This window comes from Falco punctatus (genome assembly GCF_963210335.1).
Source record: "Falco punctatus genome assembly, chromosome: 13".
Classification (NCBI taxonomy): Eukaryota; Metazoa; Chordata; class Aves; order Falconiformes; family Falconidae; genus Falco; species Falco punctatus.
The window spans coordinates 11,554,711-11,571,218 of NC_137593.1; the positions used below are offsets into that span (position 1 = coordinate 11,554,711).

Sequence of the window (16,508 nt, forward strand, 5' to 3'; positions counted from 1 at the left end):
AAAAGAAATTTTTATTCCCTTCCCTACTTCCAGCATGCTTGGAATTTTCTTTTGCCCTTACCCAGCCCTCTTCTCCCTTTTGCTGCAGTTGCACAGAGGATAAGCATCCAGACAGTCTCCTCCATGCACATACTGCCTAGGAACAGGGCATCATCCAGCAGGGACCAAGGACAGCAGAGCCAGCTCCTCCGCAGAGCGCCTGCTCTGGCCCTTTCAGAGAAATAATGTGTGATGCAGCAAGATTTACTTAAGTAATTGAGCACGGATGTGAGCAGGCTTCACAATACAAAGCAAAAATTAAAAATCCCTGAACAAATAGGAAAAATTCTTTGTGTGGTTTGTGATTCTTGTTCCTAAGATTTTTCCATTGGTGCTGGCCAATAGCTAAACTTTTCTAATAGACTGACCTGCTACAGAGCTATTACAAAACACTCACATGGGTAGGTCTACAGCAAGCTTTCTTTTAACGTCACCTTTTCCCATTGCCAGTTCAATAGAAGTAGATAACATTTATAAAAGCCAGCGAGGCTAACTCTTCAAACACTGGTTCCAGGATACAGGAGTTTGCTGTCTTTATAAGCAAAGACTAAACATTTGCACCTCACCTCCACTATAATTTCTGCAACTTTCATCACAGTAGCAGTTAGCAACTGGTGCACAGACAAAAGACAGGGACTTACAAGCCCCCACACGTTACAATGTCATTTCTGGTCTTCCACGGACAGGCAGGACCCGCCAGGCTGCCAGCGGCCGGTGCGCAGAGGGAGGCAGAGGTGGGCCCGAGGCGTTGCCCACCCAGGCTGGGCCCCACGGCGGGACAGCCATGCGGATGAGCGGGATGCCAGGACGGAGACACGAAGGGAGATGCCCCCTCAGCCGGGCCCAGTGGGGAAACTGCCCCCGCCGTTCCCACCCGACTGTCTTTCCAAAAGCCGCGCCGGCCTCCACTCCCCCGCCCTTCACCTCGCAGGGGACGGCGCCCGGAGGGTGCCCCGGCCCCCAGGCAGCGCACGACGGCAAAGGTGGGCGCACCCGCCCCAGCGGCACGACCGGGAGCGGGGGCAGCCCGGGGCAGGCCCTCGGCCGCCCCCTCCCCTACCAGGCACCAGCGCTCTCGCCCGGAGCGCCCCCGACCCCCTCGGGAACGCAACCCGAGCCGCCGCCACCCTTCTGCGAGGACCGAAGCAGGTGGCGCCCGCCGGACGAGCCAGCAAACCGCCAGGCCCGGCCCCCGCCGCGGCGGCGCTGCCACGAGGGTGACAGGGCCCGAGCGCCGCCGGGACCGGCCGGGGCGCCGCTGCCTCCTCTCGGGACCCTGGCGGCGAGCCCGGGGAGGGGGCACCGCGCCCAGCCCGGCCCCGCCACTCACCGGCCGAACCGCTCCCCCCGCTGCGCCGCTCCGCGCCGTTTAAATGTCCCAGCGCCCCCACCGTCCACTTCCGGGTCAGGGGAGGCCTACGGGCCGCGGCAGGGCCCAGAAGGCCGAACGCGGGAAGCGCTCCCTCCCCGTCCCTCCCTGACCGCGCCCCGCACCCCCGGGGCCGGCGCAGGACCCGGACCCCCGAGCGGCCTCTAGTGACACGGGGCGGCCCGCCAGCCCGTGGGCCCCGCCTGGGCCAAAGGACGGAGCTCGGGAAGGGCCCCGTGAGGCAGGCCCCGTGGAGAGGGCGGGCAGGTTGGCCCGGTGGGGGACAGGGTGGCCCAGGAGGGGACAGGGTGCCCCAGCCCCGCTCCCTGCAGAGGAGGGTGCTCCCTGCTGGCAGGGCCTGCGGGTCTCCACGGCCTGCCAGGAAAGGGGAGCCTCCACACAGGGCTGAGGCTGGGCCTGGGCCCCTGCTTGGTCAGTCACAGCGGGTGAGGGTGGTAGGCCACCCAGGCTGGGGCTTCTGCTCTGGGGGGCTGAGCTGGGGCATCTAACGGGGTCCCTGCAGGGCCAGGGTGCTGCGGGGAGGTGGGGGACAGGAGGTGCTGGCACTACAGCAGAAGCCCAACCCAGACCATCCCCAGCCTGAAGGTCTGCAGACACCATGATCCCTGGAGTGTCCAGGCACACTCCTGCTTCCAGCCAGGGCCAGCTGGGTGCTCTGTGGTGTCCAGTTCACCGCCAGCACTCCTGCTTCATCCAAAGTTTCTAGCCAGATAGGTAAAAAACACATAGTTCAGCTGATTTAATACTGTAAAGAGCCAAAACTGCTACTGTCCCAGTGGAAACTCCCAAAGGTTTGCAGGCAGCTGTACCTCCAGAAGCCGCACAGGGAAGCCTCCTTCGAGACCTGCGTGGCCTTGGCTGCGCTGCAGAGGAGAGCAGGCTCCTGTGTCCTGAGCTCTTCATGCTCCCCTAGCTCTGGGGGTTGGGTGCCAGGCAACCTGCCAGCCCTCCAGCCCACCCATACCACAGCACCCGAGTAGTGACCAACTCGTGGTACTGGGCAGCACTGGCCTGATTTCCAGCAGGGTAAGTCAGAGCCTTTGTGTCAGATGGTGAAGCATGAGACCAGAGTCAGGAGCTGGGGCTTTACTCCCTGTTCTTTCTGTGGCTGCAAGTCCTCCCACGGGGCTTCATAGCAGAGTCAGATCCAGGGTCTAGCTGACTAGGTTTGGTCACTTTGCTGTTACCTGCAAACTCTGGCTGGGTTTGCCAAAAAACTTCCGCCAAAAGAAAAACTGGAGAGCAATAAACTGGCCTCATGGCACCCCCAGTCAACCCCATCTGAGCTGCCTGCAGCAGCTCCTTGGAGGGTGGAAGAAGGGTCCAAAGGGACCTGAGCTGTTGTCTCCAGGTAGGGCTGTGAAGGGGAAAGGCTCTGTTTCGTCCTCAGTTTGGAAGGAACATGGGTCTGAGCAGGCTGTCTGTGGCTTCCCCTTCACTTAGGATGGGGAAAACACCTGCCCCACGGTGCTTGTTCCACATCCTGCATGTCAGTGCCCACAGTGCCTGGCATCAGTCACCTCTAAAGACCATGAGGCCACATCCACTCAGTCAGTAGCACACCTGTGGCTGCTGGCCTCTCCTAGACACAAACTGGCCCCGCAGCCACTGAGCCTCCACAAAGCCATGGTGAGCCCTCTGAGGTGGAGCTGCTGAAGGTGAAGCGCTCCATGGCAGCCATGGCAGGCACAGGCCTCTCCAGGTCCAGCCTTCAGGTTGGCCAAGGGAGCTGCCCTGAGAAACCACCAGGCTTTCGCTGTAGGACCAAGGACAGCAAGACCTGCCTGCACAAGGACAGTTGCATCTCCCTGAGCACCAGGATGCCACCAGCAAAGGCAGCATCTTCATATGAACCACACAGAGCCAACAGGCTCTGCCTGTGATCTGCTGGTGCTCATCAGCTGCCCCCATCCTGGCAGCTCTGGCCCCTCAAGGAGGGAAGCGAGGACTCAGCTCTGCCCTGGCACAGCTGGGAGGCAGCAAGCTGCCCCACACCAGCCACACAGCTGCTGCACAGCCCAGACGGCAAGGAAGCAAGCAGCCCTCCTCCATGCGGGCAGAGCCACCAGTCTGGTGGTCCAGCCACAGCAGCAGGTCCCTCCGGCCCCAAAGACAGAGGGTGGAGACCATTTCAACTGGAGCTGGCCCAGGCAGAGCAGAGCCACATGGGATCACCCCTTCAGTGGAAGGGTCTGTGTTCCCCTGCTTCCTCCATTCCCCCGGCTGCTGCTAAAGCGAGGCGGTTGGCACAGGTCCTGCTAAGGCACAGCAGTGACACATCCCCAGCTGTGCAGGGTTGGTGCATGCCATCCCTCCGGGCTGCTCTTGCTGCATGCAGAAGTGGGGAGCTCATGCATTTGGAAGAGCAGGAGATGGGATGAGGGACTCAGGATGTCCCAGCCCCGCTGCCCCCCTCCCTGTGCCAGCCAGGTGGGAGCAGCAGCTCCTCTCTTTGCCACTGAGTCACGCCATGTCTCTGCTCTTCATCCCTGTGGGGATGAAGCCGAGCCCAGAGCTTGGCTAGGCTCCCTCCTGCACCAGGTGGTGCCACCAGCTGCAGTGGCTTTAACGTGCCCTATTCCTTCCACAGAAGACGATAGATGATGGGAGGAGGCGAGGAGGATTCAGTGCTTGTTAGCACTGCTGCTGGTGTTGGGGCCTGCAGTTTCGCAGTGTTATCATGCGTGGTGAGAGGGGTATGGCTCTACAGCTGGACGCTTCCGTCATGCCTCCAGCTGGGCCCCTGCTGCACAAGGTGCCATGAGCCCCCGCAGACTGGCAGAGCATTTCTCGGTCCTCCTCTCCTGGTAGCAGCCAGGAGTCTGGAAATCTGGTCTGGTCCATGGGGCAGAGCCTGCGTTTGTGCTCCCTTTTGCTTTGCCCCACCGCTGTCCCAGACAAATGAGATACAGTAAATACATGTCACCCTCCTGGTGGCCTGCAGGCATGCAGCAGATCCCTGTATGGCTGGGGCCAGCTGCATGCCCATCCTTCGCACCCTTTGAAAGAGGCCTCATGCAAATGTGGCAGCAAGCTGGTGCCTCATGCAGGATGCCATCAAATGCAATCCCTCCACGGAAGGGCTGGACCGCTTCAGTCTTGCTTTTGGCTCCATCTTCCATCCACACCATCTTTGTGACTGCTGAGCAGAAAGGAGCTGTTGCCTCACTGATGCTTCCAGGACCCTCCATGGCCAGCCATGGGCTTTCTGAAAGGGAGCAAGTCCATGGGCATATTTTTCCCCTGCACTCTCATTTCCTGGGGTCCTGTAGCAGCAAGCCCAGCCCAGCGCCTCAGCTTGCTTTCCCACAGTGCAGGATTATCTCACCATCTTCCCCCAGGCAGTAACTGGTAGCTGCTCCCCCCCGAGACGTTTGAAACTGGAACGTGTTGCGGCACCTCAGCCGAAGCGATAGCACCGCATGGCTCCTTGGCTGGGAGCGCTCCGCTTACGAAGGCTTTGGCTCCTCTGCTTGCAGTTTCAGCAAGGAGTAAGGGCCCACCCGGCACTCGTTTACATCAGTGTTATTCAGGAGTGACTGGCCAAAGGGCTGGAGCCTCCTTGAGATGACTCAATGAGGGGAACCCTGGATGGGAGCAGAGAGGTTCCTCTGACGCCTCTGTCTGCTTCCCACAGCCCACATAGCGTGAACTGACACTGCACATGGAAATTTTGCCCCTGCCAACCCAAATTTCACCTCTCATTGATACTGAATATTTCAGGCTACAGGCCATGGCAGAAGGATGGAGGTTAGCGGGGTGCTCTGCCTCTGCCTCCACCTCCCTGCCCTGCTGTTGTCCAGAGGATAGACCCACATGGCACGAGGATATTCTCAAAGGCAGAGCGGGGCTGCAGGTTTGCTCTGGAGCCTCTGAGCACCCTTGGAAATGTCTCAATTGCAGCAGCAGCATCCAGATTTAGGCCAGTCTCACTCGCTTTGACATCGCTCAGGCATCTGGGCACTTGACCTGAGGACGTAAGCCATGCTTAGGGGGATAGAGGGGAGTGAGACAGATTTATTACCATAAATAAGCTAAAAAACATCTCTCTCCACAGTAGATACACATCTGCTAACCATGTCACAACACATGTGGTCTTGCCCCACCTGTCCTTCAGCTTCTCCAGTCTTCTTCTGAGACCTCCATACCTCTGGTTGGGAAACAGCCACCCAAGATCAGGACTGGTGGGTTCCCATCTCCCTCAGACACAGCAGTGCCTGGAGGAATGCCTGCACCTCGCCGCAGGCAGGGGAGAAGATCTGCTTTGCCTGTGTTTGTCCAGCAAAGGAAAGGAAGAATTAGATCCCAGCGAAGAGGGACCAGCAGCCAAGAAAGAGGTGAGGGGGGCAGCAGAGGAGAGAGGTGGGGTGCCAGGGTAGGGCACTGAAGCAGAGGGTTAGTGCCCTTCTCCTGTTTTGGCTGGGGTCTCCTGGGTACCTTTAAGTCTCTTCCACAGTAATCCTACCTGGCGAAATCTCTTTTAAAACCCAGCCCTCAGTTTCCCTGCATGCTCCTGCCCTGCCAGTTGCAGGACTGAGCCTCCCAAAGGTGCTTGAAGTGGGTTTGGATGATGCCAAAGCTCCATGGGTCTCACCAGGGAACTCAGGCAGGGAGCTGCTCTGCAGTGAGCTACTGGGCTTGTGGGCAGCAGGGCCAGGAGATATGCAATGAGTTCAAGCCCGATCTGATGCTCCCAGGGAGGCAGAAAAGGTGCCTTCAAGGCAAGCAAGGCCTGATGAACCACACTGCTCTGCAGTCCCAGGGTTAGGCATTCACCCCACAACCGCCCATTGCTGCCACTCTACACCACACATGCAGGGTGGGATCTGAACAGCCCCTGTGGGGGCGGCTTTGGGGATGCGGGCCAAGTGGGGACAGCACACCAAGGGTGAGTGATGGGTGATGCTCCAGCAGAGACCACAGGGCCGGGGGGCCAGTGGAAACATCCAGCAGCTTGGTGAAGGCAAGCAGGGGCTGCTGCCGGCTCCACTGCCGGCTGGCAGGCAGAGTGTTGAATGAGAGCGTAACTTATCAGTATTACCTCATGTGAAAGCCCTGTGCCTTTGTATCTCAAGCAAACACCAGCCATTATACCCCAGTGGGCCGGCATTGTTATTCTGTCTGGTTGCAAGAGGTTAGGGCTGTGGAGCCCAGCACGTCCACACCGGCTGTCCGTGGGGTGGCAGCGGGGCTGCCGTGACGCCCCACAGCCAGCAGCGCTCCCTGCCCGCAGGAACGATGGCCCCAGCTGTTCCCAGGCACCACTGAGGCCCAGCTGGACCACTGTCTGCTCCACAAGGTTGCCCTGGCATCCATGGTGCCAAAATCTGCCCTTTCTCTCACCAGCCCCGTGCCCTGGCCAGGGGCACCCCATGCTGCTCAGCCTGGCACCTGCACAAACCCTTCCATGGGAGACAGCCAGACTCCCTCCCAGGAAGGAAAAAAAGGGGCAGAAAGCCCAAATTTGGCTTCAGCAGGATTGCAGCCCTGGCAGGAGGTCAAGGACTTTACCACCAGCATCTCTGAGACCAACATGGATTCAGCTCCCTGTATCCCAGTGTTCCCCTGGGGTTTCCCACAGCTGGGGTGCTCCAGGGAAAGGCCTTGGAAGGCCAAAGGTTTTGCCCTGAAGGACCAATGCCAAAAGGAACTTCCCACTGCCTGGCGCTGGGCTCCCAAGAAGCCAGCTCAGAGGGGATGGAGGGCATTAGGGGATGGCAGGGGGGCAGGGGGCTGCTGATGGCATCTGCGACAGTGACAGGGTTTCACCCAGCCAAGCCAGGTGGAAGAGGGTCCTGCCAAGCTGGGGTGTGCGCCATCACCGGAGCCACAGGCTAGTGAGGACCTGCTCAGCTGGCCCGGATGCACAGGTAGCATGTTAGGGCACAGACTCCCCCCGGGGCTGCAGTAGAGTAACGTGGTGTGGTGGTGACATCCAGCTCCAGCACCGTCATGGGGTCCCCCCTGGGTACAGGCTGGGCATCCACCCCCGCTGACCTGCTGGATCCCTGCCCAGGACCTGCACAAGGCACAGCTCCCTGTGGGGACAAATGTGGGGATGGAAACTCAGCCTCTGGCCATTCTGGGCCATCAAGTCTTTGGGCTGCGCCTCTTGCCAAATGGATGCTCAGTGCAATAACTGACAAGCCTGGGCTAATGTTGGGACCTCCAGGCTGTGGGTGAAACACTGCCAAACCCCCGTGTCTGGTGGGGAGGCATCTGAGAAAGGGAGGACAAAGACGACTGTGGCATTTAGCTTGGAAAATCCCAACAACCTGCCCCTACATTAGCTGGGGAGCCGAGGCTGCTGGCAGCTGGCAGCAATGCAGTTCGTATCCTCCAAGGACTGACACACAGGGAGGCTCACGGCATGGACTCACCCGTGCATTAGAATTGCTTCATTTTCTCGATGTTCAACAAAAGTCCGAGACGTCGTGTTCCTGCTCCCACCAGCCCAGCGAGGCAGCCCAGCCCCGAAGCACAGCCATCCCAGTGCAGCTCTGGGGAAAACACCCAGATAGTCAGGAGGAGACTGAAGCATCCTGGAGAGCCCAGAGAAAATGGCAAAGCCCCAAGCAAGCCCCTGGGGGGAAAACACACTGTGCCTGCCAGGATACCAGTACTTCACTAGCGAAGACCCAGGAGCCTGGGGCTTTTCCTTGTCTCCTGGCCCTCACCATGCTGGGAGGCTCAGGAAGGGACAGAGATGTCCTCTCAGCCTCCGTGCCCTTGCTGTGTCTGCAGCCCCGTCCCCATCTGCCCTGTCAGGGCAGCTCTGCAAGGTCTCTCCCCATTGCGGTCCTGGTTCGGGAAGCAGGGATGTTGGCCATGCGTGTGTCCTGGGCCAGAGCCCTTTTCCGGACCCAAAGGAGACAGGGGAAAATGTAAAATTGTGTAGTGTTTCCTGTAATGCCTCATGCAGCAGCAACATCCAAAATAAACACCAGGGATGTTCAAACAGGCCGAAATCTCCATCAGCATTTCAAGATTCAAGATCTGGAGGCAAAGCAGGCACTGGTGCTGCCACAGTGCCCCAGAAGCAACACACCCCAGGGTGCAGAGCCACCCTGTCCTCTCCCCATAATGGCCCTTGTGACTGCCTGGGCTCAGGGGCTATTGGTGGCCACATCTGAGCTGGTGCTTCTGCCTCAGGAACTGTAGAGTTGTTTTCCAGAAAAGCTTGCTTCAGAGCATCCTCAGGGGGCGTGTCACCTGCTGCATCCTGCCACAGCAGTGGGACCACATGGTCCCCTGCCACCACATGCACCAGGGAGTGCTCATCCACCCCTGCAGCCAAAATTGAAATCCCCCAACAAACTGCTTCTTGCTGAGCCTGCTGCCACCAGACCCCTAGAGAGGTACTCTAAAACCTGTAAAAAAAACATAAACTGTAAAAAACTCCTGTTGTGGCACATCAAACCCCCAGTGACATTCTCCTGGTAAACACCAGCACGTCTTGTTCCTGGTGGTAGTTGGTAGCTGCACTGGAGAGGAAGTAGCTCCTCCATCCTTGTACTTCCTCCATCTTTGCACCTGCTGTGTCCTTGTACCAGCTCCATTCTTGTACCTGCTCTGCTCCCCTGGCCCCGTCCCAGGTGGCACCAAGCAACATGGGCAGGACAAGCAGAGAGCAACAATATTTTCTCCAAAGCCACTGATGGACTTTGGGATGGTGCTTCATCAACAGCTCCTTGGGTTGGCCACTGGTAGTGGGCCACTCCGGCATCTCCATCCCATGCACAGCCTTTTGATGTCCTCACGTGGCATCAGCGAGAAATCCTCACACTATAGTTATCCATTGCTCCATTGGGAAATGCTCCCTGGCCCATGGCAGCAGAAGAGACACAAAGACACAAATCTGGGCAGTGCTTTCCCCAAATCAATACAGAAATGTGCTCCCTAATGAAGAGTGAGTGGAAGAAAAAGGGGATAGATAGCTGATTGTTCACTGCTGCAGTGGCACAGCTTACTTCAGGCTAGAGTCCACGTTTCTGTCCTGTAAATCTTCTTGGGGTCATCATCTGGAAGGTGCCCAGAACCTGGCTCCTGACTTTAGCCAAGAGACCCAGGGCCCCAGGGCTGGCTGGCAGGATCCAGCCTCACCCACAGGCATCACTCACCCCTTCCTTGTGATGGGGCCGAAACACGCTGTGCTGCTGTCACACATACCCCCATGACCCATCTCCTCCCACCCTCCAAATCATGCTGCCACCAGTCACACTTGGATGAATCCCCTTCCATCCTGAGGCGTGGGGACCTGTGTGCCCTCTTGCACGTGCACCCACTCCACTCCCTTCTCTGCTCCCTGCACACCGACAGACCCCTCAAGTCCCCCTTCTCAGGGGTCACCCCCACGTTGGTAAGACTTGGCAGTACCTCCCCATTTTTAGCAGTGATGTTCTCTGCTTTGGGGCAGTTTCCAGCACATGCCCGTTCCCCCCTCACCCCAGTAGTGGGGCTTTCTGGAGGGCAGGATACGTCCTGGCTTTGGGTGATGCCTCCAGGACCCAAAGGGGTGAGAAGCTCAAATCCAGGCTGGATGGAGCCAGCACCGCTGCCACCATATGGACACCTCTGACCAGGCCTTAGTCTGCTGTCACAAGGGAAAGGGTGCTGGGGACATTAGGTGACATCGAGAGCAGTCAAATACAGATTTCCACACCTTTTTTAGGTCACCCTGAACCACCCCCTCACCAAACACATGGCAGCCTGTGTCCCCATAACCCCTGGGTCAACGCTGGTATTCCTCAGGGGCAGAGCAGCCCCTGGAGCCCCTCTCTCCCGCCAGCTCTCTTTGTGCCCCTGGGTGAGTGATGGGGAGGGGTGTCACCCCCTCCAGCCCACCCCGCTGGTCTCCATCCCTTCCTGCCCCGCCGTGCAGAATCCCCTTTGCTCTCAGCCAGTGCATTCCCCTGCCCTCAGCTTCCACCTGTGCCCCGAGTCTGCCAGTTCTCAGCCCGGGCAAGCACCCGCAGGGCCCAAGGCACACCCCTTCAAGGGTTAAAAGCTTTCAGGCCCCCATCCCACAAAGCAAAAGGGTTTCATGCTCTTAACCCCTTCCCGCCCATCTCTTCTCCCCGCTGGGATCTTTTGCCACTCTGGTGGATCCAATCTGGTTTGAGTTAAGGGGCCGGGCTCTGACTCCAGCGACTTTCAGCAGAAAAGGCTGAGTAATTTGAATAACAAGACTAATTGGATTTATAAAGCACCCCCCTCCAAACCCGAGGCTCTGCACAGCGTGACAAAGAAAACACGCTAATGCAAACCACGCTGGTGGAAGCCGAGGGCACGGACGAGCCTCCTGCGGGCAGGCGCTGGCTGAGACCTGACCGCCTTGTGGCATGTGTGGTGGCAGCGCTGCGGTACTGCGGGGGGAGGGGCTGGGGGAGACGCTCCGATACAGCTGCCGACCCCACACCCTGCAGTGTGCGGGGGGGGGGGGTGGGGGAATGGCAAGAGAGGCAGCTCGTCCCCCCCTCTGGGACATTGCCCCCCAGATGTGTGCCGGGACCCCCGGGGGAAGGCGCGAGGCGTCGCTGCCCGCAGCACCGGGGCAGGAGCCGGCACAACCAGGGCAGGGACGGCAGGACACTGGGGACCTGGGACACCCCGACAGCCCCAGGCTGCGGAGACTCGGGGTGCAGCTGCCTGCTGCTCCCCTGAACGAGCCCTGCTGAAGGGGGTAGTGCTGCAAAAGCCCCCTCCTTGCACCCCGGGGGGGGCTGGATGTTACATCTCAGCTACACTTTGGGTGGGATGAGAGCTGAACCCCAAGAGAAGGGGCCTCTCCCTGCTCCTCGCCTGCACCCATGACTCCCCTGGCACCCAGGGTCTGCTCTAATCCCAGCTCCATCGCCTTGCTCTGCCTGCACGCAGACAAATGCCCAAGCACAACTTTACACTCCAAAAAGTCCAAGTTGTCTCCACCTGGCAGGCATGATGGAAAAACCACTGAGACCTTCTACTTCCAGCTCCTGTTCACGTGGAGCTGAAAAGCCAGTCTCCTTTGAAGTGTCCCGTGCCCAGTAGCCCAGACTGTGGAGGAGGAAACATCTCCCTGCTGCCCAGCAGGGAAACCACAGACCCCCAAATTGCCATGCCCCCCTGGCAAGAGCAACTCCCCAGGGATTTGGGGAGCAGCAGAGCCCAGAAAGACCAAGAAAAGCAGCAGGAGAAAGGGACCAGCCTGGACCTGACCCTGGAGAGAGGGAGAAGAGCAGAGAGCATGTCCCGGGTCCCAGGGAAGGGATTTGGGGTGCAAATCCAGCCTAGTGCAATCCAGCCCTGCATGCTTCTGCAAAATGGGGTGTCTCTCCTCTGGCCTGATCCCAATAAGAGCATCACCCCTAGCCGTGGTGCTGGGGGGGTGCCCAGCTCCATCAGCAAAAAGCAATCAGAGCCCTAGAGCTGCCCGATGCCAGTCACGCCAGCAGCAACGGCACAAATCCTGCCCTCCTGCCTGCTGAAGGGGAAGGAGGAGGGCAGGGGGAAGCCCCCACTGTGTCCCCAGAGTCTCTGCGAGCTGCTGGAGTTAATTCCAGGGTCACATCCTTCTCCTGCACCTTCCAGCTCTGGGAGCAGGTCAGAGGAGGCCAGGCTGCACAGTCCTGTGGTGGGTGGGTCAGCCCTCGAGGTCCTGTCCCCAGTAGGGACCCTGTGACACTGACTGTGCCCTCAGTCCTGCAGAGGACAACCTCAGGGTGTGTGAAAAGTCCCATCCCCAGGGCCAGGGACACCATTCATCCCTCCACAAGAACAGAGAGAGCAGGTCACCCCCTCCAAGCCGAGGGACCTACCTAGGTGCCCTCAAGCAGCACCACTGCCCCCTGCATCCTCCTGTGCCCCAACATCCCTGCCAGGGAGGGCAGTGACACCCCTCCTGCCAAGCAGGGACCTGGGAGAGAAGCTGAGGGACAGACAGCTTCTGATTTAACCCTGGATATGGAAAAAAAGTGCCTTTTGTGCCCATTCCTGTGTTTTGGGCTCTAACCTCCCCTCCGGCGCCCCCCCACCCACCCACCCCGCCCCCCCCAGCCCCCCCCCAGCCTGCGACAGCGACCCCATGCTGGCCCGTGTTCTTCTGCGGGGGGTCACCAGGGAAGAGGAGGGAGCAGAGGGGCCACGGGGCAGCAAGGCAAGGGGAGGGCAGACGGCTTGCAGGGGGGTCCAGGGGTGGCTGGGCAGTGGGATGTGAAGCCAAATGCCCCCCGCTTTCCCTTTCTGCTCTCTGACTCCCTGAACTGGTTGCCTTGGGCTGATGTGTCATTTGTTCCTGCCAGGGGAGAGGGGACACCACCCCCCCCCCTTTAAATTCCTGTTATTGTGGAGTGGGAGGCCGGGTTGGACCTGGTTGTTTAGATGACATCACCGAGCAGGTTGGGTTATAAAATGAATGAAGCAGAAAGCCCAAGTTCACTAGCTCGGCACTTCGCAGGCGGCAGGAGGCACCTCGGGGCTCCGCTCTGAACTTTGACTCCCATCGGTCCCGGCCTCTCCCCAGGGCTCCCCCCGGCTCCCCGCTGCCACCCGGCCCCCCTCTCGCTCGGCCTCGCAGGATGCAGATCTCACCCTTGCTGGCTGGTGGACTTTTACTTGCTCTGCTCTCCGTCAGGCTGGAGGCGAAGCCGGCGTCTCAGCTCCCACAGAAGGTACGGCTGGAGCTGCCCCCTGGCTCTTGCTTCTCTCCCCATCCCGCTGAGGGTCCTAATGGCACAGGGGGGAGACGTGGGGTGACTTTGGGGCAGCAGAGTCCGTGCGAAGTCCTCCTTCCCCATGGGCTTTTTGCTAGGGGCTAGGAGAACCCCCTGCTTCTCCAGGCTGTCCCAAGTGTGCGTGCCCTGGGGACATCAGCCCCAAATCAGGGGCTGGAGGGGGATGCTGTGTGCCCTGTACCCTGCGGGATCGGGGCTGAGGAGGGCATCAGTGGGCTCCCCGGTGTCACTGTGGGGGGCCCCTCTGCGGCGGGCACTGGGGCAGGGGAGCAAACCTGCAGTGGGGTGGGCAGCAGGTGCATGGCAGGCAGGGTGTGAGGCCAGAGCCCTCCGGGCAGCCCTGCCCAAACAGGTCAGGCAGGGGCACACGGGGTGTCCCCACATGGGGGTGCCCCAGGGAGCTTGGTGTCCCTCGATGCTGAGGAGGAGGGATGTACCAGAGGCCACCGACACTGGGTGGCACTGCCCCGTGGGCTGGGCACAGAGATGGGGACACCGGCTGAGAGGTGCTCCAGGACAGTGGTGGAACAGAACTGTGGGTGTCCCTGTAAGGAACCAGGGTGCAGGCTGCAGAGAAAGGGGTGATACGGGGGGGGGGGGGGAGGTGAATGGGGGTGAGCAATCCCAGAGCTTGGTGGGCAGCAGCCTCCAGCAGGGATACAGGGAGCCTGGGAGATGGGGGGCAGTAAGGAAGGGGTTGTGCCCCCCATAATTGTGGATCAGAACAGGAGGAGTGGGGGGACCCAGAGAACATTAACTAGGGGAAGGGACAGCGGGGAAGGGGAGCCCTGGTCTCCCCACTGCTGCTGGGGACATTCTGCAAGGCAGGGGCACAGGAAGAGCTGCTCAGAGTAGTGACACCCCTCCGGAGCTGGGCTGGGGGGCAGGAGCACACACACACACACATGCACCCCGTGTAATCTGAAGGGGCCAGAAAGCTGGCAGGGGACACAGTGACCAAAGGGGCCTGAAAGCTGGCAGGGTCACCATGTCCCCTACCAGCCTTCAGGCCCCTTCAGATTACTGGGGGGCGGGGGGGGGGGGGGGGGGAGAGGCGTGTAGTGACAGCAGCATGGGGGGAGGGGGTGCACCACCACCAGCCATTTTTGAGGGGGATGCATTGATCCCAGCCGAGGGGGGGGGGGGGGGGGGGGCACACAGTGACCAGGGCAGTGCTGGGGACCAGGGAACTTGGAAAGGCACCGCGGTGGGGTGGGGTGGGGGGATGCTCTGACCCCAGGGCAGGGAGCATGGATTTGAGGGGGGGGGTGGATGCCCTGGGCACAGCCGCGGAGTGATGGTCTACACTGCTGGGGGGGGGGGGGGGCGGTGTGGACAGACCCCTGCCCTGGGTGCGCAGCGCGGAGGGGTGCATCCACCCCGCTGCGAGTCCCTAGCGGGGATGTCCCCAGCCGCGGGGCGGGGGCGGGGGGGCCCCAAGCGGCGGCGGCGCTCTGACCCTCTCCCCCCCCAGGCCTCCCGCGGCTCGGCAGCGGCGGCGGCGGCGGCGGCGGGTCCGCCCGAGGCGGCGGAGCGGGAGAAGGAGCGGGACAAGGAGCGCAGCGGCAGCGGCAGCAGCGGCGGCGGCGGCGGCGGGCCGGGCCCGCGGGAGGCGCGGGAGGCGCGGGCCGAGACGCGGCCGCGGGCGGGCTGGGCGCGGCTGCTGCAGGACCCGCCGGGCCGCCGCCACAAGGGGCTGCACAAGAAGGGCCTGGGCAAGGGCTGCTTCGGCCTCAAGCTGGACCGCATCGGCGCCATGAGCGGCCTCGGCTGCTGAGGGACCCCTGGCGGTGAGCGCGCGGCGCGGCGGGGCGGGGCGGGGCGGGGCGGGGCGGGGCGGGGCGGGCCCCCCCGGCGCGCGAGGTGCCGGTGGGCGCTGTTGCGGGCGCTGAGCTCGCTGAGCCCGCTGCCAGCGCGGCGGTGCTGGCGGGCACAGGGCGGGACCCCAGAGGCGGCCCTAACTGCACTCGCACCCCCCAGCAGCCCTCCCGCCGCTCGGCTGCCTCCCCTGCCTGCGCCTCTGTAGCAGGCCCGGGGACCCCCCGGTCCATCGCCCCCGCAGCGAGCTACAGCCCTGGGCTCGGGGAGGGTGCAGCAGGGGCTCCGGTGCAGCCATACGTTCCCAGTCGCTCCCTGTGCTTGACAGACGCAGGTGACCTATGGATGTGCATGAAGAGGGCAGGGTACTTCTGTGACTGTGACGGGAGCATGAGCGAGGAGCCTGTCTCAGACACACCCCAGTTCTCATTTAAGGAAAAACAGCACACAAGTTCCCCAGGTGTCTCCCAGTTGTGGTGAAAGCCAAGGGTAGCACTTTCCCAACTCCAGCTTTGCATCCGAGTGAGTTAGGCGAAGCTGGGAGAAGTTCTTCCTACCATGCTCCATGGCTGCTGTGCTTGAAGGCGAGAGAAGCATCCCCACAGTGACCGGTTTGGGAGAAACACAGCAGCTCCTGGCCTGGCCAGCTATCCCCGAGGGTGCCAGGGGGAACTGAGGCACCACTCTGGCCAGGTCCCTGCCAGCAGGTCAGACGCAGATGAACTCACACCTCCATGGCCCTGCCCTGAGGGATGGGTGCTACACCCCTCTGCTCCCTCATGTAGTGGCTCCCCAGTATTCCCAAGGAATCACCCAGCTCTGGGCTCTAAGAAGCACACGCACGCTGTGCAGCCAGCTTGCACCCATCCTCTCTCATTAAATTCTCATCAGGGGAAAAAAAAAAAAAAAATCTGCTAGACCTACAGCCAGGAGGAGCAGCACACTTCCCTCGGCCTCTCCCCTAAACACTAAATAGCCAGAAAGCAAAAGGTGAGGGCTTCCATTGCCTTCAGCATCCTGCGTCCCCACACCAGGATTATTCTCGCTTGGGACGGGTAAGCGGTGTTGTATGACAAGTACTAACAGGCACTCTGTTCTTGTTCCTTGCAGGGCTTTGAATCCATAGTCCATGTTTTCCTATCGTGGCCAGGCACGGCCATCCCCCAGGCAACGCCCAGAAGAGCAGAGACCCCCCGGAATGGACAAAAGATGTGGCTGTGTTTTTCTTTTTGGTACGAGGAGTCATGGCACCAGCTGTTTTGGTTTTGTTATTTTTTTAAAAAGTGCTCTCTATCTTATATATATTATATATACAAACACTCACCAAGACAAGGGACAGTGCTTTTCCAAGAGACTGATGAAGCCAGCTGTATAACGTTGCTGTTTGTAAATTCATGTCATGCATAAATGTATTTATGTTGTAAAGCTATTTATATATTGTTTATAAAGAGATATTTATAAAAAAATTATTTATGTAACTAAATGAAAAGTCAAGCATTGTAACATTTTTTGTCCTAAGTAGTTGAAAAACTTTAAAAAAAAATCATTCC

The 16,508-nt window shown here is 60.1% G+C and overlaps 2 protein-coding genes across 5 annotated transcripts in view; one reads left to right on the forward strand and one right to left on the reverse strand.

The window, feature by feature from the left end:
- Positions 1-1,501, reverse strand: part of DIS3L2 (DIS3 like 3'-5' exoribonuclease 2) — a 195,092-nt gene extending 193,591 nt beyond the window's left edge. The window contains exon 1 of one of the 3 annotated variants that reach the window (XM_080409894.1): positions 1,370-1,501. The gene's annotated coding sequence lies outside the window, so the exon portion shown is untranslated. The remainder of the gene's footprint in view (positions 1-1,369) is intronic. The other 2 variants (XM_080409895.1, XM_080409896.1) reach the window with 2 other exon arrangements.
- Positions 1,502-6,356: 4,855 nt separating this feature from the next.
- Positions 6,357-16,413, forward strand: NPPC (natriuretic peptide C). Of its 2 annotated transcripts, XM_080409905.1 has the most exons (3): positions 6,357-13,077; positions 14,615-14,930; positions 16,069-16,413. In XM_080409905.1, exons 1-2 carry the CDS (start codon positions 12,985-12,987, stop codon positions 14,915-14,917), a joined length of 396 nt encoding a protein of 131 aa, XP_080266031.1. In that variant the 5' UTR covers positions 6,357-12,984; the 3' UTR covers positions 14,918-14,930; positions 16,069-16,413. The 2 variants fall into 2 exon arrangements, with proteins under 2 accessions (XP_080266031.1, XP_080266030.1); XM_080409904.1 differs by lacking the exon at positions 6,357-13,077 and having other exon boundaries at positions 14,281-14,930.
- Positions 16,414-16,508: the final 95 nt, after the last annotated feature.

What these genes read in the sequence shown, in the direction of transcription:
- NPPC (XM_080409904.1), top strand. Translation starts at nt 14,438, where the DNA reads ATGGTCTACACTGCTGGGGGGGGGGGGGGGCGGTGTGGACAGACCCCT.